General features: G+C 39.6%; 1 protein-coding gene and 1 long non-coding RNA gene across 2 annotated transcripts; both read right to left on the minus strand.

Annotated features, from left to right (window-relative positions):
* Nucleotides 1–804: 804 nt before the first annotated feature.
* On the minus strand, nucleotides 805–19,346 carry LOC111228023 (elastin-like). The gene is made up of 22 exons (XM_022753792.1): nucleotides 19,286–19,346; nucleotides 19,104–19,223; nucleotides 18,274–18,390; nucleotides 17,867–17,992; nucleotides 16,587–16,706; nucleotides 15,934–16,056; nucleotides 15,611–15,651; nucleotides 15,338–15,412; nucleotides 15,164–15,202; nucleotides 14,249–14,435; nucleotides 13,827–13,946; nucleotides 13,164–13,214; nucleotides 9,266–9,301; nucleotides 9,105–9,179; nucleotides 8,900–8,953; nucleotides 8,128–8,202; nucleotides 6,812–6,850; nucleotides 6,269–6,325; nucleotides 5,622–5,683; nucleotides 3,080–3,148; nucleotides 2,787–2,894; nucleotides 805–861 (listed from the first exon to the last, which is right to left on the minus strand). Exons 1-22 carry the CDS (start codon nucleotides 19,344–19,346, stop codon nucleotides 805–807), a joined length of 1,812 nt encoding a protein of 603 aa, XP_022609513.1.
* A 169-nt stretch (nucleotides 19,347–19,515) lies between these two features.
* On the minus strand, nucleotides 19,516–20,030 carry LOC111228056. Its single transcript, XR_002665364.1, has 3 exons — nucleotides 19,991–20,030; nucleotides 19,744–19,776; nucleotides 19,516–19,543 (listed from the first exon to the last, which is right to left on the minus strand). It is a non-coding gene; the product is annotated as an uncharacterized LOC111228056 (long non-coding RNA).
* Nucleotides 20,031–20,267: the final 237 nt, after the last annotated feature.

Here is a 20,267-nt window from a genome sequence, read left to right on the forward strand (position 1 = left end):
TATGATTGCCAAATACCCAGCAGACCTGTTGTCATTATCCTGGATTCATGCTGATTTTATCAGACACAGCCCAACCATGAGATAATGATTTGGTCAGCTGGACGGTCTGTCCCACTCCGCACCAGATGTTGGCTGTGATGCGGCTTTGTTGTTTGCTGAGTGAAAATAGGGTGACGAAGAGATTTGTAATGCAGACACAAATCAAAACTTAAGTAATTGAAATGTCAGATGATGTGTATGTGGTAAAAGTAGTACAGTTCAAGTGCATGAATTTTAAGCAGTTGAAGTGTCACTTGATGTGTAAAGACTAACAGCAGTTAAATTTAAAAAATAAAGTGTAAGTTAAGTCTTTTAGTAACTGCAAATTAGGCCAACTGAAGATGCAATAATGCTGAATTTGTCCACAAGCCAACATAAAATTCAATTTTTACTGGAGACTAAAGTTTCTCATATTGAATGAATCGTGAATAAATACATAGGATTTAAATGGAACATTTTCCCCCAACAAAATTACCTTGGAAATCAACAACTACATTTAAATCTAACACACCTCAAACAGTCCCAAAACTTTGTCTCCATTTTCCCTAATTTGGCCCCAAGTTACTTTCTAGTGCCTTTGGTATGACTGAGTTAAAATATTCCTGTGATACAGGGGTTTGTAGATTAGTTTTGTAGCATCGTCCTGCAGCTCTATAGTGACACTGGCATTCCTGAAGCGGGACCTATGAGCGGGACATTATAAGACTGAAGCTTCTGCTGATGGAACAACAGTGTAAGCTACTTTTACAGGATGTGGATCATGGGTCACTGGTTCTCCCAGGAGATCTCCAGAGAACAGCAGCATGAGTTCATTATTTCCAGCTGGCACAACAAGAACAGGAACAGGAGTTTATAGACAGTGTACTGAGACACTGGCAAAATGTCCACCCCTCATCTAGGGTTTGTTTTCATCACAAGGAAAAAGTCAGATTTAGAAAATCTGATGGGTCCTGATTCATTTTGCCCAGTGGGAGAGACTGGAAAGAAGAAGATGTCTCAGAGGTCCAGAACAGGCAGGACCTGAAGCCAGGATATTATTGCTATGTGGTATGTGGTTTACAGCAAACTGATCCACCAGCAGGCCAGGTGGTTTTGATCAACTCTCAGGTCAAGCTGCTGCTGCTGCTTTGTAACGCATTAAGATAGAGAGAAAAAAACAAATCAGAAGACAGAAGATCTTTAAACACATTTTATTTTGTTATCTAATGAAGCAAATAAAATGCCGGGATATCTAGGAACAAATCACGTGTGTCATGGAAATATAAAAAGTGCAAAACCACACTGTTCCTCCTTATAAAAACAGTTTTAAATAAAGATGAAGAGTATCCCACGGCACATAAGACAAGGTCTGACCTAGTGAGGCTCAAAGACAGTTGTTACACAGCACCGAGTGAAGGAACTGAAGCTGGCTAGCATCAAATTAGTACAAAATACAGTACACAATTACAGAAAGAGATGGGGTCACTTGGCAACAGCGCTCATGAACCTTTGGTCAGTAAAGCCTTTTTAAAAGCAGCTCAAGTAAATGAAGAACAATGGGAGCATGTGCCTCACATAAACTCATACTGCAGGCTCTTCCATTGAACAAAGTCTTACTCTGTGTTACAATTCTTAACAGTGAATAAATGCAAAAGCAAAGGATTGTTCTTGTTTTATGTTCACACATTCCTGATAACAATAAAGCTATGAGTCAAAGCATGGTGCAAAAAATCTTGGATAATCATGTAATGACATAAATGTAAATAATTGCTGCGATGAGACTAAACATTTGAAGCAGACTAAAGCGCTCTATCCCAGACTTTAGGACAGTGACACATAATTAAACATTCATACATACATAATGTACATGCCAGAGTAGGATCTGAATGATGTTTTATTCTACTTGGAACTAAAAGGAAACACTGCTTTCTTGTGGTTTTTAAACATTAAGGAATGAAACGTTTTTTTGATTGTCTTCAGCATACTGTCCCTCAGAGCAGGAGCTGCTCTTCATACATCACAAGTTTGGCAGGATAAAAAATGCTGAGGAGACTGAACTGCATAGCAACAAGAATCAGCAAAGTTACTGAGAGCAGATGGGTTGGCCGGAGCCCCGATTCCTGCTGCTTTATACCCAACAGGCCTAAAAATAGCAGCTAAGAAGACGGGGAGCCAAAAACGATGCTGAGATTGGCTAGATTTCATCAGTTTTTGGACGAGCCTGGACCAACCTAGCCCCTCTGACATGTCAGAGAAGAGATCTGCACAGCGAGGTGTGACAGTGTGGGCTGTAATACTAAGGACAGATCACCTCACTTTAGGATTCAAACCGAAAGGGAAATCATTCATTAGGTCACAACGGCAGCCAATGGTTCAGACAGTCTTTCGCACAACAGTACAACCATATGCCAAAACAACACACACACACACAGCACGCACGCACACACACGCACGCACACACACACGCACGCACACGCACACACACACACGCACACACACACACACACACACACACACACACACTGCAATATATGCTGACACAAACAAACACTTGGTGTTTTAACTAGGCTGGTGCAGTATGGGGAGTTAAAGCAAATTAACTTGACCACGTTAATGACTAAAGGCACTATCAGTAACATACGTCACATCAGAACGTGTACAAAACTCTGGGTCGGTGGGTTCGTATAAAAACAGATGTTAAAGTCAAGTCAGTAAAAAAACATCTTTGCACATTGTCTAATGTTGGTTTGTTTGCATATAAAATGTACATTCTCCATCATGCAGTAGCACCATAGTTTCTTGAGGTCACACTGGATCTCAAGAGATCCTCTACTTCCTCCTCCCGCAGTATTTGCCCTGGCATCCTGCGGCTCCACCTGCAGCAAAGATCACCAGAATTACAGTTTAGTCTTTGCTCAGCATCAGCTGGTTCACACATGTGCCGAATACTGTTTGTTAGCATTGACACTGCTGCACCTTTACACAACAACTGCTTGGAATTTTATGATTCATCTATAAATAATCTGTATACATAAGAACATAAAGTCTGAAAGTCTTTTACCTCTGTAGACCCCTCCTCCTCCTGCACCACCGAGGAAGCCCTGTAGTGGACCATACTTGGCTGCTTTGGCTGCAAAAGAACAGAAACAAAATTAGCTATTTACTTTAACCAGAAATGCTCCTCTGGCGAACAAATGTTTAATGAGTCTACGACTTTTCCTGCATGGCTGAATGAAGTTTATGACTAGTGCTCGTGTGGTGTTCAACCACAGCTTCTATTCAGCAGTAAAGACAGCAGAGCCGATGATGTCCACTACCACTGAACCAAACACAGGTGCTGTAAATGAAATTACAGATGGATTTATTGATGACAGAACAACTCACACAATCTAAGTGGACATTCAATACTGTTATTAAGGCCTTTGTATGAAGAAGAGGCAGCTGCATGTGTTCTGCACAGGAATGGTTCTTAACACAAACATCCTAACACACAAAATAATATTGTTTATCATAACAATATGTGTATATTAATGAATGATGACATTAAAATTATATTGAATTAACATAAAACAATATGCCGCCCTGAATCATTGTGTATATGTGTCAATCATACAGACATAAAGGAGAACATCAGGCTTTTTAAGAATCCATATAAAGTATATTGTGTTGTACATCTGCTCCAGGATAGTCTGCTCTTGGAATTTGATTTTTTAACATTGTAAATAGTAATTTGACAAAACTTCACTGATGTTTACTAAAGTGAAACAAAAAACAAACAAACAAACAAACAAAAGACTTGATTTGTAATGAGAAAATGTGAAACTGAATTATCACATGGTTCACAATTTGCTCAAGGCAACTTCTATTGTTTGTCATAAAAAGCAAATACAAGTTGTTATATCTGAGCAGTAATGTGGAGTAAGGATGAATTGCAACTGTGCTAACAAGCTAAATGAGTGAGTCCTCATGATTTTGAATCTTAATCTGTGATTCATCACAAAGAGAAAGTTTTTCTAACTTGTGCTTTTTAGTTGGGGAAAGACTGATCAAACTTCATCAGCACTGACTGAAATGAACTGCCTGGATTTTGTTATTTTCTGTGTATACGTATCTACTTTCTTTATATTTAAAGGTACACTCCAAGGCCATCAGTAACTCAGACATCGTGAGTTTAAACCAGTAAAATGTAGTTATCTAAGACACCAGACGTGCTTTCCTTGAAATAATCCCACCCGCATTAATCTCAGATGTTCAGTAAAATGCAGATTATCACGCATTCAGCATACTGGTTGTGCTGCACCATCTGCACCCACAAGCACACACAGTACCAACTCACACTCCACCCTTCATCCAAATAATCTGACATGTTGCTAACCTCTGCCAAAGAGCAGAGTTTATGAGAGAGGACTTGCAAAATGAGGTGAAGTGCAGCGGTCGTTTGCATTACTGAAACAAATTACTATCCCTTAATAATGAGTGCATGGGAAAATGTGAGGAGGTAGGTGTTTGTTACCTTGTTGAGGAGTCAGTGGAGCTGGTACATATCCACCTAGACAACATTAAAGACAAAGACAAATGAGGGATGAGTTGGTGCCAGTGGACAAATGCTTAGATGAAACCACTCTGGATCTGTCACAGTGGTTGATGTATTTCTTCTGGCCGTGATCCGGTAAGAAGAAAACTGTTGACATTGGATATGATCACATGGGAGGCACTTAGTGCTTAGCACTCTGGTGAGGAGCTGTCTGATGCAGAGATGCTCAGAGTAACCATTTTTTATGTAGACAATGTGTATTTTCCGTTTTGCATTTCAAACATACAGACACATAACTTTTGTTGAAACTTGGTAGAGAGAAAGATTGGTTTGGCCCAATAAATCTGCACAAATATAAATAGTCAGCTCTGACACAGACTGCACAGCCTAATTTTCTTCACTAATTTTTTGCAAATGGGAGAAAGATTGCATTAAACATCAATATTATTTTGATTTGCTGCACTGTCTATAGTAATCCAATTAATCTCTCTGTAATTAGGTGCACAGGGATGTAAAATGCAGATGAGTGTCATTCAAACACAATTTAATTCCCTCATACAAAATCAACCTCCCATGTGTATGAACAAATTGAAAAAAACAATTTTAAGTTAAAATGAAAAGCCCTTAATTATATTTTGTTTAAAGAAACCACAAGAACATTAAGTATTTATTCAATAAATGTGTGTAATTAGGATTTTATGTGTGATTAAATTAAATTTATTCATATCCAAAAATTCAGGACTTTTCAATTTAACCTGAGAATAATTGTGGTTATAATCTTTCTCGCGTATGTCAACCTCTAGAATTATAGTGGAAGTGTGCAGAAGCTGCATTGTGTTTAAGTGAAGGAGTCCAACATAAAGGGAAGGAGAGTGAGAAGAAACTTAGAGGGCTAATGAGCCATAAAGAGACATTTTCTTATACAATGTGGTATTTCATCATCCTTTACTAGATATGAAAGGATTGTGATAACCGAGGAAGATGAAACTTCCTATCAGCATGCAGTTGTTCCCCTCTCCCTTTCTTTATGCTCTCAGCTCCAGAAGGGTAAGCAGCGGGTCAGTTTAACCTGTCCTTTCATCTGTCCAGCTGTGTTACCTGGCTGCTGGCAGTTGGACATTAATCCGCCTCCTGATCCAGAGACAAGGATGAAAAGTTAAAGAATCATCTGTGCTCTAAATCCTTGTGTTGGTGGAGGCAGGTCTGGATGTCAGCTAACTTATTGGGGCTGATGTTTGGATTCCAGTAGCAGAAAAAACAATGACAAACTATGAATGTACTGGAAATTATTTTAAAACCTTTTCATTAACTATACTGAAATAAACACAGTACTCTAGTGAATCTCTGAAACAGCACTCTATTGTCTTTTTAAGTAGACCCCCCACATACACACACACACATCATCCTTTTATTGTCTTCTTTTGCCTCCACTTCCCTATGATAAATGACTCTATTCTGTTGTCTGTTGGGTCCTTTCCACTGATTTATTGCACAACCGATGCTCCTCAAAGGTCACAACACAGAATGCCAGTTACCGCCCAACAAAAACACATAGCGTGTTACAAAATAGATCTGTCTGATTTGTGATATTGGGCTATGTAAATGAAATTCACTTGACAAAATCCACATCAGAAAGTGAAAGTTTAAACATTTACTTTGTGCACACACACACACCCACACACACACACAGTAATGCACAGGAAGCAGTACAAGTACCTTGGTAGTACTGCTGAGGGTAAGCTCCGCCATAACCGGGAGCTACACGACCCACACCTGTAAAATTAAAAAGCAGTTACCATAGAGACTAAGTAAACCCACTGAGATAAAATGTCATACAGTGTTTACACTTAACTCAATAGACTAAACATCCCAGTAATTTAGAGCGATACATAAAGTAAATACAGAGAATTTGACAACTTGACCTAGTTTTCATGATTATAGTCTCTCTGTTGGAAAAACTATGCCAGCAAATAAAAGTTATTAAACCATCTGTAGTAGCATTTCACACAGACGGATATGTCTGTGGCCACTGGGAGGAGGATTAGGGCCACGAGTTCTTATGACTGGCTGGAACAGTATCTGTGGCGCGGTGAGATGAGGCTGCTGCTGTGCGATTACACTCATCGCTCACTGATGGACAGAGGAAGAGGAGGACAGGCGGGACCAGAGGCAGAACAGGTGCCATATTAGCCAACTATTGTTTATTTTCTCTAACAGAAGGAAGCAGAAAATATTTAATGAACATGCAGAGGTCCTCACCTGGCTGATATCCACCACCACCTCCAAGATTGCCATAGCCTGCTCAGACAAAAAGCAAATAAACAAATCATGAGAAAGTGTGTATTCTTGTGATGTCCAGTAAACATGACTTGTTGTCAGCTTTCTATTGTGACATGTAGCCAGTGGCTCAGCTGAAGTCACGGCAACAACCTCTTCCAGACTTCCCCTGGCAGGGCTTTGCTATTTCAGGGCAGGATTCTCCAGGGGTTAGTGTTATCTTCAAACAGTCACACTTTGATGTTGTACACAGTATTACTAACAGTAATCAGTCTCCATTGGGAAATGTTGTGTTGTTGTTTGCTCCATTTACAAACTCCTGACGGTGCTGTAACACTGCAGGGATCACTGACATTTTGGTGTAGCTGGGTTTTGTAAAATTTCTGTCTATATACCTACCAGAGGGTCCGATTTTATTCTACTGCTGTTAACCCAACTCCACTAACTCCACTTTCTTGGACATGTTTATGCTGCAAACGATCATTCAATACAATGAATTTTACTAAATTAATAAAAGAAACTGTTTTGCCAAACATCAACTCATTTCTAACTATACAAATAAAAACAGTTTATAGAATACAATACTGGAAATATTCTAGTAATATTAAAGGAGGATGCAGAGTGGAAGATAGTATGAGCTGAAAACTTGGATCTTTATATACAGTGTTGCCAACATCTGCCTCAGGGTCTGCAGGGTTCACCAAGTTGTATTTAAGACCTTTTTAAGACCACATACAATGCAATTTAATCCCCTTTGTGGTCATACTGGGCAAAATATGAAGGTATGATGGAAAACTAGACGACAATATAACCTAGAAGTATTAACCTAGAAGTATTTATTATCATGTCTAATTCTTCTCTCCTCTTTCGCATATGAATATAATTCCTAATGGTTAATCAATTAAATTAAGACAACCTGGACCAGGTTTTTGCTAAAAATTAACACTGTCCATTTTTTAAAAAAAAGGGTCCTAGCTACTATAGTTAGCAGCAGTGACAGTGTCAACTGTCAAGAAATGATTAAACCACCTCCTGCACACAGAATCCACTGTCAAACCAATCCTTCTTTTAGTTGATATGTTAATATAAAAAGATTTTTATAAACATTACAGCCTAAGGCAAGCAAGAGAAATTATTTCAAATTTTTGTAAATGAAATTTAAGACATTTTTGTAAGGCCTTATAGTGAAGAAACTAAAGTCAGTTCTTTCTAAGGCTTTTCAAGCCCGGCAGACACCCTGGAAACACATATACATTGTGCTACCAGATGCTCTAACAGTAACAGGCCTGTTTTATTACCTGGTTTTGGTGCTTTAGCTCCAGCACCAGCACCAGCACCTCCCAGTCCAACTGCAGAGGGATACGTCAGCCCACCTGCCACAAGAGACAGAAGACTGGCTTAGATGAGGTGATAAAGACCCTCAACTGCTCAGGATTGTAAACCAGACAAAGAAACTCCAGAAAGACTGTAAATACTGCCTCCACTAAGAGACCAGTTGATTTCCTTCATCACATTCTTCATCACAGAATCCAACTGTCTTCTCATTCCTGATCCTACGCCCCACACAGAAACTTATCAGCACATTGGCCAATTTCCTGCACAGGAAGTGCAATGCGATGGCATCTCTTGACCAACTGTCACTTTGAGCACTGGGCAGAACGTTCTTGTTATTTTTTAAAGTTGGGGGAACATTGTGTATTAATGCCGTCAGCCTCCTCTCCTTTCATACATACCCTGTCCATAACCATGAAGATATGGACTGTATCCCCCTGAATTATGACGACAGAGAAAAGTGGCATTATTGTCGAGTAGGTTAGCTCATCTTCTACAGTTTTTGTCGGGGACAGGCCCAGGGAAGAAATGGTAATAATTAAAGGATTCTTATTGAAAAATACAGTTTAAAAGAAAAAAGTTATCTTTTTTTTCTTGAAAAGGGACGCAAAACGTATTTATGCTTTTGATGCCTCTTGTTTCCCCTATTACCTGACACTTACAGTATGTCTAGTGTTCTTAGGGTTCACAAAACTTCCTAAATTTTACATGTTGAATGAAATGTAGGTGCCTTCTAACCTTGATAACCTCCTGCTGCAAGTGGGATTCCCACTCCTCCCGTTCCACCCGCTGCTGCAAACAAACAACAGCATATGAGTCTGCTCATGCAAAAAGCTAAAAACATCCCCCAAAAAAACATAAATATACAATTTGAAATGACTCTGTTTAAACTGTAGAATGGGGTGGTTTGTTTTAAAACAGAAATGCACACACATACACACACCTGGAGGTTTCAGAGGCTTCGCTCCAGGCAGAGTTCCAGGTCCAGTTCCAGTGCCGGTACCTGCACCATAAGGAACTGAAGCGCAGAAAGGATAGAAGTAATACTCACTCCAATTTAAACCAAATCTATAAATGCTAAAATTATAAACATAGGGAACTTGCCTCCGTAGTTTCCACCATAGGGATATCCTCCTGCACCTATGGAGTTAAAGTGTTACAAGACTGAAGGTGTGAATTCAGAAGATTAAACAGAAGATTCTCCATTAAAATGAATAAAAAACTGTTTGTATTTATGCTAGTTTTATCCTCTCCAGCTACATCTTATTGTAAGATTAGCAAACAACTAGTCCTATGAATTGTTTCATACATTATTAGACGTATTATTTGGAAAACTGAGATTAATCAAAGAATTCTGTTCTCAGCAAAAACCAGAGAAACAAAATCAATTGATCTATCTTCCGATTCTGCTTATGAAAGCTGAAAGGGTTATGTGATATAGATTTTTATATATATAGATGATTATCATCATAATTATAGATTTCCAGTTTGTTGTTTTCATTCAAAGCCCACATTCAGTATGACAAACTGATTGATTGACTGATTGAGTTAGACTAAATAAAATGCAATAGAAACACCTTGGACTTGGTCTCGTGTCCATCACAGGTAAAATAGCGCAGAACAGCAAAAATGCACTAAAACTGCGAACCCACAGATGCACAAAACTGATGAGTGTTCAGTCCATGGGTGGGATAATTGGGTGAAGAAATGTCTGATGCAGCTTTTCCTCATGTATTAACTGCTGGCTTTATTGATTAAAGCTGAGCCATTCACTGTCTAGACAAAATGTGGATGGTAAGTACAGTAAATACAGCCTGAGAACGATCTATAACATTGAATAGAATTTGAATAAAAAGTGTTTTGGTATATGATAACGTCATTAGGGTGTTTTGATTATGAAATGACAAGGCTTTGCAGGAGGACTGAAATAAGCATTCAGTCATTTAACTGCATCATACAGTTGGGGTTGCATGTAGAAATTACCTTTATGCATTATCAGTACCTGGTGTATATATACAATTTATTTAACGTTGGTTTTATGGCAAAGGAATGTGCAAGATCAACTGAATGAAGCAGGTTCACAAGCAGGAGATGTTATGTTGCCAAATTTAACACAAAACAGTACAAATAAATCACTTTTTTGCAGTAACAAGATTTAACAGAATGAGGAAGAGTTTGTTGTCTTTAAAAAGTAAATATTAATCATTTATATTCATACCTGGTACAAATGGTTTAGGTGCTTTGACACCTGTGCCAACACCAACACCTGAAAACAGCAGTGTTTAGAGTTATCATAGTCATAGGCTGTTGCAGCTAGACAAACAACTATAGTAGTTGTATTTGTCTTTGTCTCCACCATGTGGCCAGCAGGATGAATTGTACCTCAAGGCTAAAAAGAACAACATAGAGTTCCTGAATAAATAACAGTAAACTGGCCTACCTCCAGGTTGTTGGACTCCAGTTGCAACTAAATGAGAGAAGAGAGTTAAAGCGTGTCCAGTCTAACATTCCCTATTGTAAATGGGCTAAAAATTAATGCAAATGAGCAAGAAGACAGAAAACATACAACACAGAGAGTGAAACAATTTAAACTGTGGGAAACAGAGCAGAGCTCATCCACAGAAAAAATCTTATGATGTCAGAAGCAAGGAGATCAGAAAATAATAATAATAATGCACCCAAATATGAAATCAAATACTGTATATACAGCATTAACACTAAAGGATGGTTTACCTAGTGGCTGCATGATATATAACTATATATCATATATTTGTTTGGTGAAATAATTCATTTAGATCTGTTAATTTTGCTTTCTTTGAACTATGAAAGTCACATGACCAGGTAAACAATGAGTGTGTCATCATGGTGAAACCTTACTCTTCTATGTGTTATATATTACTGGTCTCCTTGTGGGCTTAGTAACTTTCATTTTTATCATCATAATTCAGATTTCTTACACTTTAAAAGGCCAAAGCAGCACATTTAGAGGAACAGTGCTAAGAGCCAATTTGACCACAGACACAAACGGAGGTTGTTTACGCTTACCAGGCTGTCCTTGTCCTGTGGCACCAACTAAAAACACAGGCAGACGTTACATCCATTAACATCCGATACAAATATGACATCTGGTACAAATACAGCAGAATATTGTGAACTGATTAATTGCACATAATTAGTACACATGCAAATGAATAGATAAATAAATAAATCAACAAGACTGCTCTTACCACCGTGAGACGGTCCAACACCTGCTCCACCTGTAACATATAAATACAAGGCTCTTAGAGTTTTGTTACGTATCTAAATAATAAATTGTTGAGTATTCTTTGGCATATTTCAACATGCGATTGAGATACATTTTTTTCACATATTTACCAACACTTGTGCCAGCTGTGAAACAAAAAAAAAAGTACCATCATGTAAGCTATCTACAGTCAGTGTATATACAGTTTACTCTATTGTCATAGTATAGTATTAATTAAATATAATCTCATATGTACTACTCACCACTAGGCTGAATAATTCCACCACCAACTGTATAAAATCAGGCAGGAATAAAAGTACATGAGAACAAGTTAAGACATACTACAGGATGAAATAAAGTAGCTGCAAATGTATGCACTTAATCTGAACCCACCGCCTGTTTTCACACATCCACCACAAGAAGACGAAGTGCAAAAAAGAATAAATAAATAGAAAGTCACATTAGTCAAAATGTCTTTTAAAATATTGAATGTCAATGATTTTGTCTGATTATATTAATAACAATGAAATATATAGTTGCTCTAGATAGGAGGAATAACAAACAGGGACTGAGGGCAAGACATACACCTTTCAAAATAATATAAAACAGACATTTAAAATGACAAGAAAATTGTGTCAAGACAGCAGACATACAAAACAACAATCTACTGAAAGGTAATATTCTATAGCAGGGGCTTTGCACTTCATTTGATATATATAATTATAAAAAGTTTAGATAATACATAACATTACCATGTGACTTTGATGTCAACAGTTTTATGACATTTAAACTCTATAAATATCACAGAAATCCCCCACTGTAGAACTAATGCACTATAAATGCAAGCATTCATATTGTCAAAAACAAATCTCTAAGAGCAAGCAAAGTTCCAGCATTAATCTAACACCACTTTCTGAATGTCTTCTCAATAAGTAAACTAGGTTTGCCATTATCCAAAAAATTACAGCTATGATATGATGAAAAGTAATGAAGCACAGTGAGCTGTTAGTGAAAAGGAGAGGAGCGCACAAGACAAGTACTGTTGAGAAAAAGAAACAACCTGTGGCCACTACTGACATACTGTAGTATTGGGGGAGTTGTAGGGGCCAGGCAGGCTAAATCAACTCCTCTCTCAGCATTACATGAAGCCTATCGTCTAAACATTATGTCTGAAGCACAGCTGTCATGTGTAAATATTCTTGTATCCTGACTACACAATGCCAGTGGCCAAAAAATGGCAATATCATGTATTATATCTTGTGTAATGCTGAAAGAAAACACTGACTACTGCCTGTCTTTACAGGCCCAAAACTGGAGAATAGTTGTAAAAATAATGAATGTATACTGAAGACAGTTTTCTATGGTTGTTCCAAACAGTATTCGAGAAGATGGACAATTCCCATTAAATCAGAAAATTTCAATTCCAAGATGTAATTTCTAGCCATTTAAATTATGAGTATATTCCCATATTGCATAATTAAATACATAAAGACTTAGATTTAGACAAAGATGAAAATTTGCATCAGTGTTTTGCTGTTTAAAACCCTGATGTAGAAATTCAAAACACTTGGAATAAACAAAGGTTCTTAAATGTCTCTTTTGGGACAGGAAATAATCACATGCACAAATACTGAGTGGACTGTCCCATACTACATCAGAGTAGAAAATACATTACAGCTCCACTGCAATTTTGATATATCTCAAATACCACAGATTTAACTTCATGGTCAAAGGTTTCATGCAAACAGCAAGTCTTACTGGGCTGCGGGACCTCTGGGGCCTTGCCAGTTGCGGCAATAGGTGTAGACTCTGGCAAAAGACAACAGGTCGCAATTTCATCCACTTTGCTTTAAAACAGCCGCAGAGTGAGAGAGACCAGACAAGGCAGAAGCTGTAAGGGGCACCTTGATACTCCCACAGCTGGGAGGCTGTAAGCTGGAGGTGGTCAATAGCTGGTAGCACTCGATTTAGAAACAACATGTGAGTTTTGTGGGCAGAAATGGGTGAAGAAAATGTAGAGGGGATAAATGATGGCACAGTACTGGTGCAGTGACTCCAAGGTAGAGTGCCATTGCCAAATATAAGTGGATGCTGCAGCGGGTTAGCTGTCAGTCTGTTGTTTAAAGTGCTGCAAGGGGTTTGCTGAAGGAGTCTGGATGAGCCTCTCATGGTTAAAGAATAAATAAATAAATACTGTACATATATCCTTTAAGGTTTTGGCAGTAAAATCATCCTCCCATATGCTATACATAGCTACTGCAAAAGAAAAAACTGCAAAACATACATAGACTGTACCTGGTTGAGGAGTTCCATAGGGAATTTGAACCTCTGCTGTGAAAGCAATGAAAAGATCATCAACAATGCACAACTTATAAAAAAGACTCATCTAAAAATATATGAAACTGTATTCTAACACTTCACCTGGTTTTCCAGGAACACCTGTACCACCTGGTAACACAACAACAGAACCATCTGGAACGCCACTGACGCCTGTACCTGGAGTAGCTCCTGGCACAGCAAGTCCTACTCCAGTGATGCCTCCTGCGAGAGGCACACAAGAGGTCAGCAAATTGATGCCACTGTTATCTGCTGCATTACAATACAGAAGAATACAAACTTCTACCCTACTACAGACTCTATTGTGGACTTCTGGACACTTGACCTCTTGTCTGACCTCTGTATAATTGTTGGATGTCATTTTGGGCTGCATTGACAATAACTCCTGATACAGTCACTCGAGGCAAATTGTTCTGACGACACAGAACTAATTCAGGTGAGGGTCTGAATAAGAGCAATGCCAAAACTCTTTGTGACAGAGTTCCCTGTGCCCGGAATAGGGAGACCGGGGCGCACTCCTGGTGCAAGCCCCAGGCAGTGAGCGTGGGGCTCAGTCAGGCTCAGCCCAAAGGGAGACATCAGGCTACTGCCATGAGGCCCACACTTGGTATGTAAGATGTGAGGGCAAGTTGGATGGTCGATGAAGGCAGAGGCCTGGCATGCTGGTCCCAGGGTAATGAGGAATAACTTGCACTAGAAATAAGATATAATAAGAGACTGCATCTCTGCTTTTTGAGGTGGTTCTGGCTTTTTCAGGTCATGTGTGTCTTTGGAGTCAAGTATGAAGTGGTGGGAAAAATTGTCAATAGATGCAAGTCAAAGGCCATGATGAGAGGAAAGAGGTGGATTGCTCCCTTTAGGTTGAGTCACTACCAGAAGCAAAGGAGTCGAAGCACCTTGTAATCTTATTCACGAATGAGGATAAGATTGAGCATGAGATCGACAGGAGGCTGGTGCTGCATTGGGAAGAGGGAGCCTAGCATGAAGGCTAAGCTTTCGATTTACCAGTCAGTCTACATTCCCTCAGCTATGGTCAGGAGTTTGGGGTAACAACCAAAACAATGAGATCACCTATCCAGGCTGTTGAGGAATCTTATTCCTGCTGCCATATTTATCAGCATCTACAGTAGCGAAGTATCCCCTCCTCCAGTTAGTACCCCAGATACTCCTCCTACTCCTCCTGCTCCTCCTGTTCCCCTAGTCCCAATCCTGCACTAGGCCCTTGTCCTACTCAAACTACTTTAATTAAATACTACATTTACACATACACTCTAACCACTGCTGCTAAAAAATTTAAATTCAAATCCACAAAATTAGTGATGAAACAGTTTATGGTCCACAAAGTATAAAAATGATTCAGATGATTCTTCATATTAGTCAAAAAATGTAAAAATAATCTCAAAAACAAGAAAACATCTCACCATACTTTGGAGGTTTGACTCCAGCACCAGCTCCGTAACCTGTCAGGAAGTGACATAATGTCTGTGACTGAAAATTCATCAGATCATATTGAATTATCATAAAGGAAACAGCAGAGACACTTGCATTGAACAAACTCTTTTTGTCTCCACTGCTATATCATTTTAAAATCTCACCACCATAGCCGCCACCACCAGGTAGTATCTGACCGGCTCCTCCTGGAACTCCTCCTTGGCCTGCTCCTGGGACTCCTGTTGGGGAGAATTAAGATTGAACCTTATGAATGAAAGATTACTAAATTATAAAACTTTTGTGTGCAACATTTTTTTTTGTCTAGTAGCATGTTGTACATAAAAAAATATTGCACAGATCAGCACAGCATAGGAGCAATAAGTCAGCCTACATCTTATAGAGTGTTAATCAATACACTATATGGAATAATAAATCACAGTCTTACCATATTTAGGAGGTTTGGCACCTGCCGCCAAAGCTGCAACACATGTCCAGAAAAAGTTAGATTAAAAAGTAATAAAATAATTCTCTCACTACTCATGTAGATTAAAAAGTTTGTGGGGGACGCTTACATCCATATCCTGGTAAAAATGGGACTCCTCCCCCGCCACCACCATTTGGAATTCCTCCTGCACCACCTGGGCCTTTAATGTAAAAATGTATCATGTAATCATGTACATTCACTTAAAACACTATTTGCAATTGTTTTAAGTGCAATGTTTGGTTCCATTGTCCTTTCCAGAGTTTTAATTGTAGTTACCATATTTAGCAGCTTTAGCAGCAGCAGCAGCAGCAGCAGGGTATCCCCCACCTCCCAGTCCGCCTGTTCCTCCCAGTCCACCTGTTCCTCCTAGTCCTGCTGTGCCTCCTAGTCCCCCTACTCCTGTGAAGACAAATTTATTCCAGGTTAAAGCTGTTGATATGGTTTAATATGGTAATTTTTGCAGGTAATTAAACTTAGAGTATTGAGAGCGATTCAGATCAAGTAACATGCTCTTTTTTCCTTGAGCAGACCTTGAAATTGCCACAGTTTGTACTAAAAACAGCCCCTGCAGCTGAAGTGAGCCTCCTCCTGTTCATGTTCTACATAAACAGATGTATCACTTCCATTTCACTGGCTTTACATCTGAAAGTGTTATCAAGTAGGCTGCATTTAAGTTGTAATGGTGAGTACCAGAGGGCATGGTTGGAGCATTGTCAAGACTGTAGCTCCTGGTAGCAATGTCAAAACTGTAAAATAAACGATACAACAGCCACACTACTACTTGTGATCTTAACCCCGGTATTTAATCTCAGACTCTTTCAGGCTTCGTTCATGGCATACTTTCGTATTCTCTGCTCCACATATCACTGGGCTCTACACAGGAACCACACGACAAGTCCTGAGATTTGACAATAGTATTCAATTTTTACCGTATTTAGCTGCTTTGGCAGCAGCAGCAGCAGCAGGGTATCCCCCACCTCCCAGTCCTCCTGTTCCTCCAAGTCCTCCTGTTCCACCTAGTCCTGCTGTGCCTCCTAGTCCCCCTACTCCTGTGAAGACAAGTTTATTCTAACTTAAAGCTGGTGATATGGTTTAATATGGTAATTTTTGCTTGTAATTAAACTTAGAGTATTGACAGCAATTCAGATCAAGTAACATGCTCTTTTTTCCTTGAGCAGATCTTGAAATTGCCACAGTTTGTATTAAAAACAGCCCCTGCAGCTGAAGTGAGCCTCCTCCTGTTCATGTTCTACATAAACAGATGTATCACTTCCATTTCACTGGCTTTACATCTGAAAGTGTTATCAAGTAGGCTGCATTTAAGTTGTAATGGTGAGCACTGGAGGACATGGTTGGAGCATTGTCAAGACTGTAACCATACCATACAACACACACACTATTACTTGTGATCTTAACCCCTCGGCATTTAATCTCAGACTCTTTCAGGCTTCGTTAATGGCATATCTGGGTATTCTCTACTCCACATATCACTGGGCTCTGCTGCTAAGAATCCAGATCCACTCACAGGAACCACACAACAAGTTCTGAGATTTGACAATAGTATTCCATTATTACCGTATTTAGCTGCTTTGGCAGCGGCAGCAGCAGCAGCAGCAGGGTATCCTCCTCCTCCCAGTCCTCCTGTTCCTCCTAGTCCTTCTGTGCCTCCTAGTCCCCCTACTCCTGTGAAGATAAGTTTATTCTAACTTAAAGCTGGTGATATGGTTTAATATGGTAATTTTTGCTTGTAATTAAACTTAGAGTATGGAGAGCAATTCAGATCAAGTAACATGCCTTTTTTTTCCCTGAGCAGACCTTGAAATTGCCACAGTTTGTACTAAAAATAGCCCCTGCAGCTGAAGTGAGCCTCCTCCTGTTCATGTTCTACATAAACAGATGTATCACTTCCATTTCACTGGCTTTACATCTGAAAGTGTTATCAAGTAGGCTGCATTTAAGTTGTAATGGTGAGCACTGGAGGACATGGTTGGAGCATTGTCAAGACTGTAACCATACCATACAACACACACACTATTACTTGTGATCTTAACCCCTTGGTATTTAATCTCAGACTCTTTCAGGCTTGTTAATGGCATATCTTGTTATTCTCTACTCCACATATCACTGGGCTCTGCTGCTAAGAATCCAGATCCACTAACAGGAACCACACGACAAGTTCTGAGATTTGACAATAGAATTCAATTATTACCGTATTTAGCTGCTTTGGCAGCGGCAGCAGCAGCAGCAGCAGGGTATCCTCCACCTCCCAGTCCTCCTGTCCCTCCCAGTCCTCCTGTTCCTCCCAATCCTCCTGTTCCTCCTAGCCCCCCTACTCCTGTGGAAAACAAGTTTATCTGATATGTTTTTTGTGTATTTTTGGCAGTTCTTGCCTTTGACAGGAAGTGTTTGAGAGGCAGACAGGAAACATGAGGGAGAGAGAAAAAAGGTCCCCTGGTGGAATCAAACAGCAACCATAGTGGTTACAGAGCATGTGCTGTAACTATTCAGCTACCAAAGTGCAACACATATCACTGGGCTCTGCTGCTAAGAACCCAGATCCACTTGCAGGAACCATACAACAAGTTCTGAGATTTGATCATAGTATTCCATTATTACCGTATTTAGCTGCTTTGGCAGCAGCAGCGGCAGCGGCAGCAGCAGCAGCAGGGTATCCTCCACCTCCCAGTGCTCCTGTTCCTCCCAGTCCTCCCGTTCCTCCCAGTCCCCCTACTCCTGTGGGAAAACAAGTTTGTCCAATATGTATTTTTTAAAGGTCATTTTTGGCAGTTCTTGACAGTCAGTCTGACTTTGACAGTCAGCAGTAGAAAGAGGGAAGACAGAGAGAAAAAGCTCCCCATAAAACAGCAGAAGTCATGGTTACAGGGCATGTTCTGTAACCATTCAGCTACCAAAGTGCAACAAACCTAACATTGTTTAAAGTACGGTGATCTTGCTTGATAATTTCTCAATCAACATAGACTGAGAACTAATGGTATTCCAACAGAATAATAAAAAAATGAGGCAGCAGAAACAAATTACACAATTTAATTTCAGTTGGACTTTTTCAACTGTTCAAAACAAACATTTGAATAATTTATAATTAAACAGATAATTAGACATGATCCTAATCCCCAAAGAAATTACCATACCATATTTAGCAGCTTTGGCAGCAGCAGAGTATCCTCCGGGTCCTACTTGTCCTCCTGGTCCATGTAGTCCTCCTGTCCCTAATTGACCTCCTGTCCCTAATTGACCTCCTGTCCCTAATTGACCTCCTATTCCTGGGAGTGAGAGAGAAACCATTATTATAGGTAACACTTACACCACACTGAGTACGTATTTAGTACTTTTGAAGCCGTATATATGTACAAATTTTAGAGCTCATAACGTAAGAATAATATTGAGTTGAAAAAAGTGCATATGATATTTCCATTTATATACCATACCATATTTAGCAGCTTTGGCAGCAGGGGAGTATCCTCCTGGTCCTACTTGTCCTCCTGCCCCTAGTTGACCTCCTGCCCCTAGATGACCTCCTGCCCCTAGATGACCTCCTATCCCTGTCCCTGGGAGGGAGAGAGAAACCGTAATTAGAGCTAATACTCCACACTGAGTACATGTTTTGTACTTCTGAAGACGTATGTGCATTTGATCTGAAAAAAGTGCATATGATAATGCCATTTATGCATGATACCATATTTAGCAGCTTTGGCTGCTGGTGAATATCCACCAGCCACTGGTAAACTTGGAATTCCTCCTGGTACTCCAATGGGTGCACCACCTGGTACTCCGCCTGGTACTCCCCCTGGTACCCCACCTGGTACCCCACCTGGTACCCCACCTGGTACTCCCCCTGGTACTCCCCCTGGTACTCCCCCTGGTACTCCTGTCCAGGGAACCCCAGTAGCAGAAACAGGTCAAGTGTGCAGAACAGAGATGTTCTACACAACATAAGGTACTATAAAGTACTTTAGATATGTTTTAGAAGTTTTACTTACATGTTGAGTGAATAGATAATGTGAAAAAAGTGTGAGGATATGATTATAAATATACTTTCATTATATGCAAAAATATGAAAGTTCTCACCATATTTTGCAGCCTTAGACCCAGCTCCATATCCTGTTGTAAAATATTCAAAGATAGGGAATATTATATTTTACAAAGACATTACATTACATTTAGAATAGAAAAAACAGAGATAATAGCAATTGAAAGTATTTCTAATTACTTTTTTAAGCTATGCAAGTGTGGCTCTAAAACACTGACAATGTCTTTGATTCAGGGTGACATATCTGTATATCAGTATTTTTGTGTATATTGCTAGATATTTTACCTCCTGGCACTTGCCCTGGATACAGTCCACCGACACCACCGATACCGCCGACACCCCCGACACCCCCGACACCCCCAACACCCCCAACACCCCCAACACCTCCAAGACCCCCGACACCTCCAAGACCACCCAAACCTGGGGCAGACAGCACAGATATTAGTCAGATACAAATATGTTCAGTACTGCTGTAACACAACACATCACATGTTTTTCATAAGAAAACAAAGCAACAATAGGGAACATTGTCTTGGTAATGAATATGGTAGACTACCATATT

The sequence above is a fragment of the Seriola dumerili genome, unplaced genomic scaffold (assembly GCF_002260705.1).
Source record: "Seriola dumerili isolate Sdu_G_001 unplaced genomic scaffold, Sdu_1.0 BDQW01000199.1, whole genome shotgun sequence".
NCBI lineage: Eukaryota > Metazoa > Chordata > Actinopteri > Carangiformes > Carangidae > Seriola > Seriola dumerili.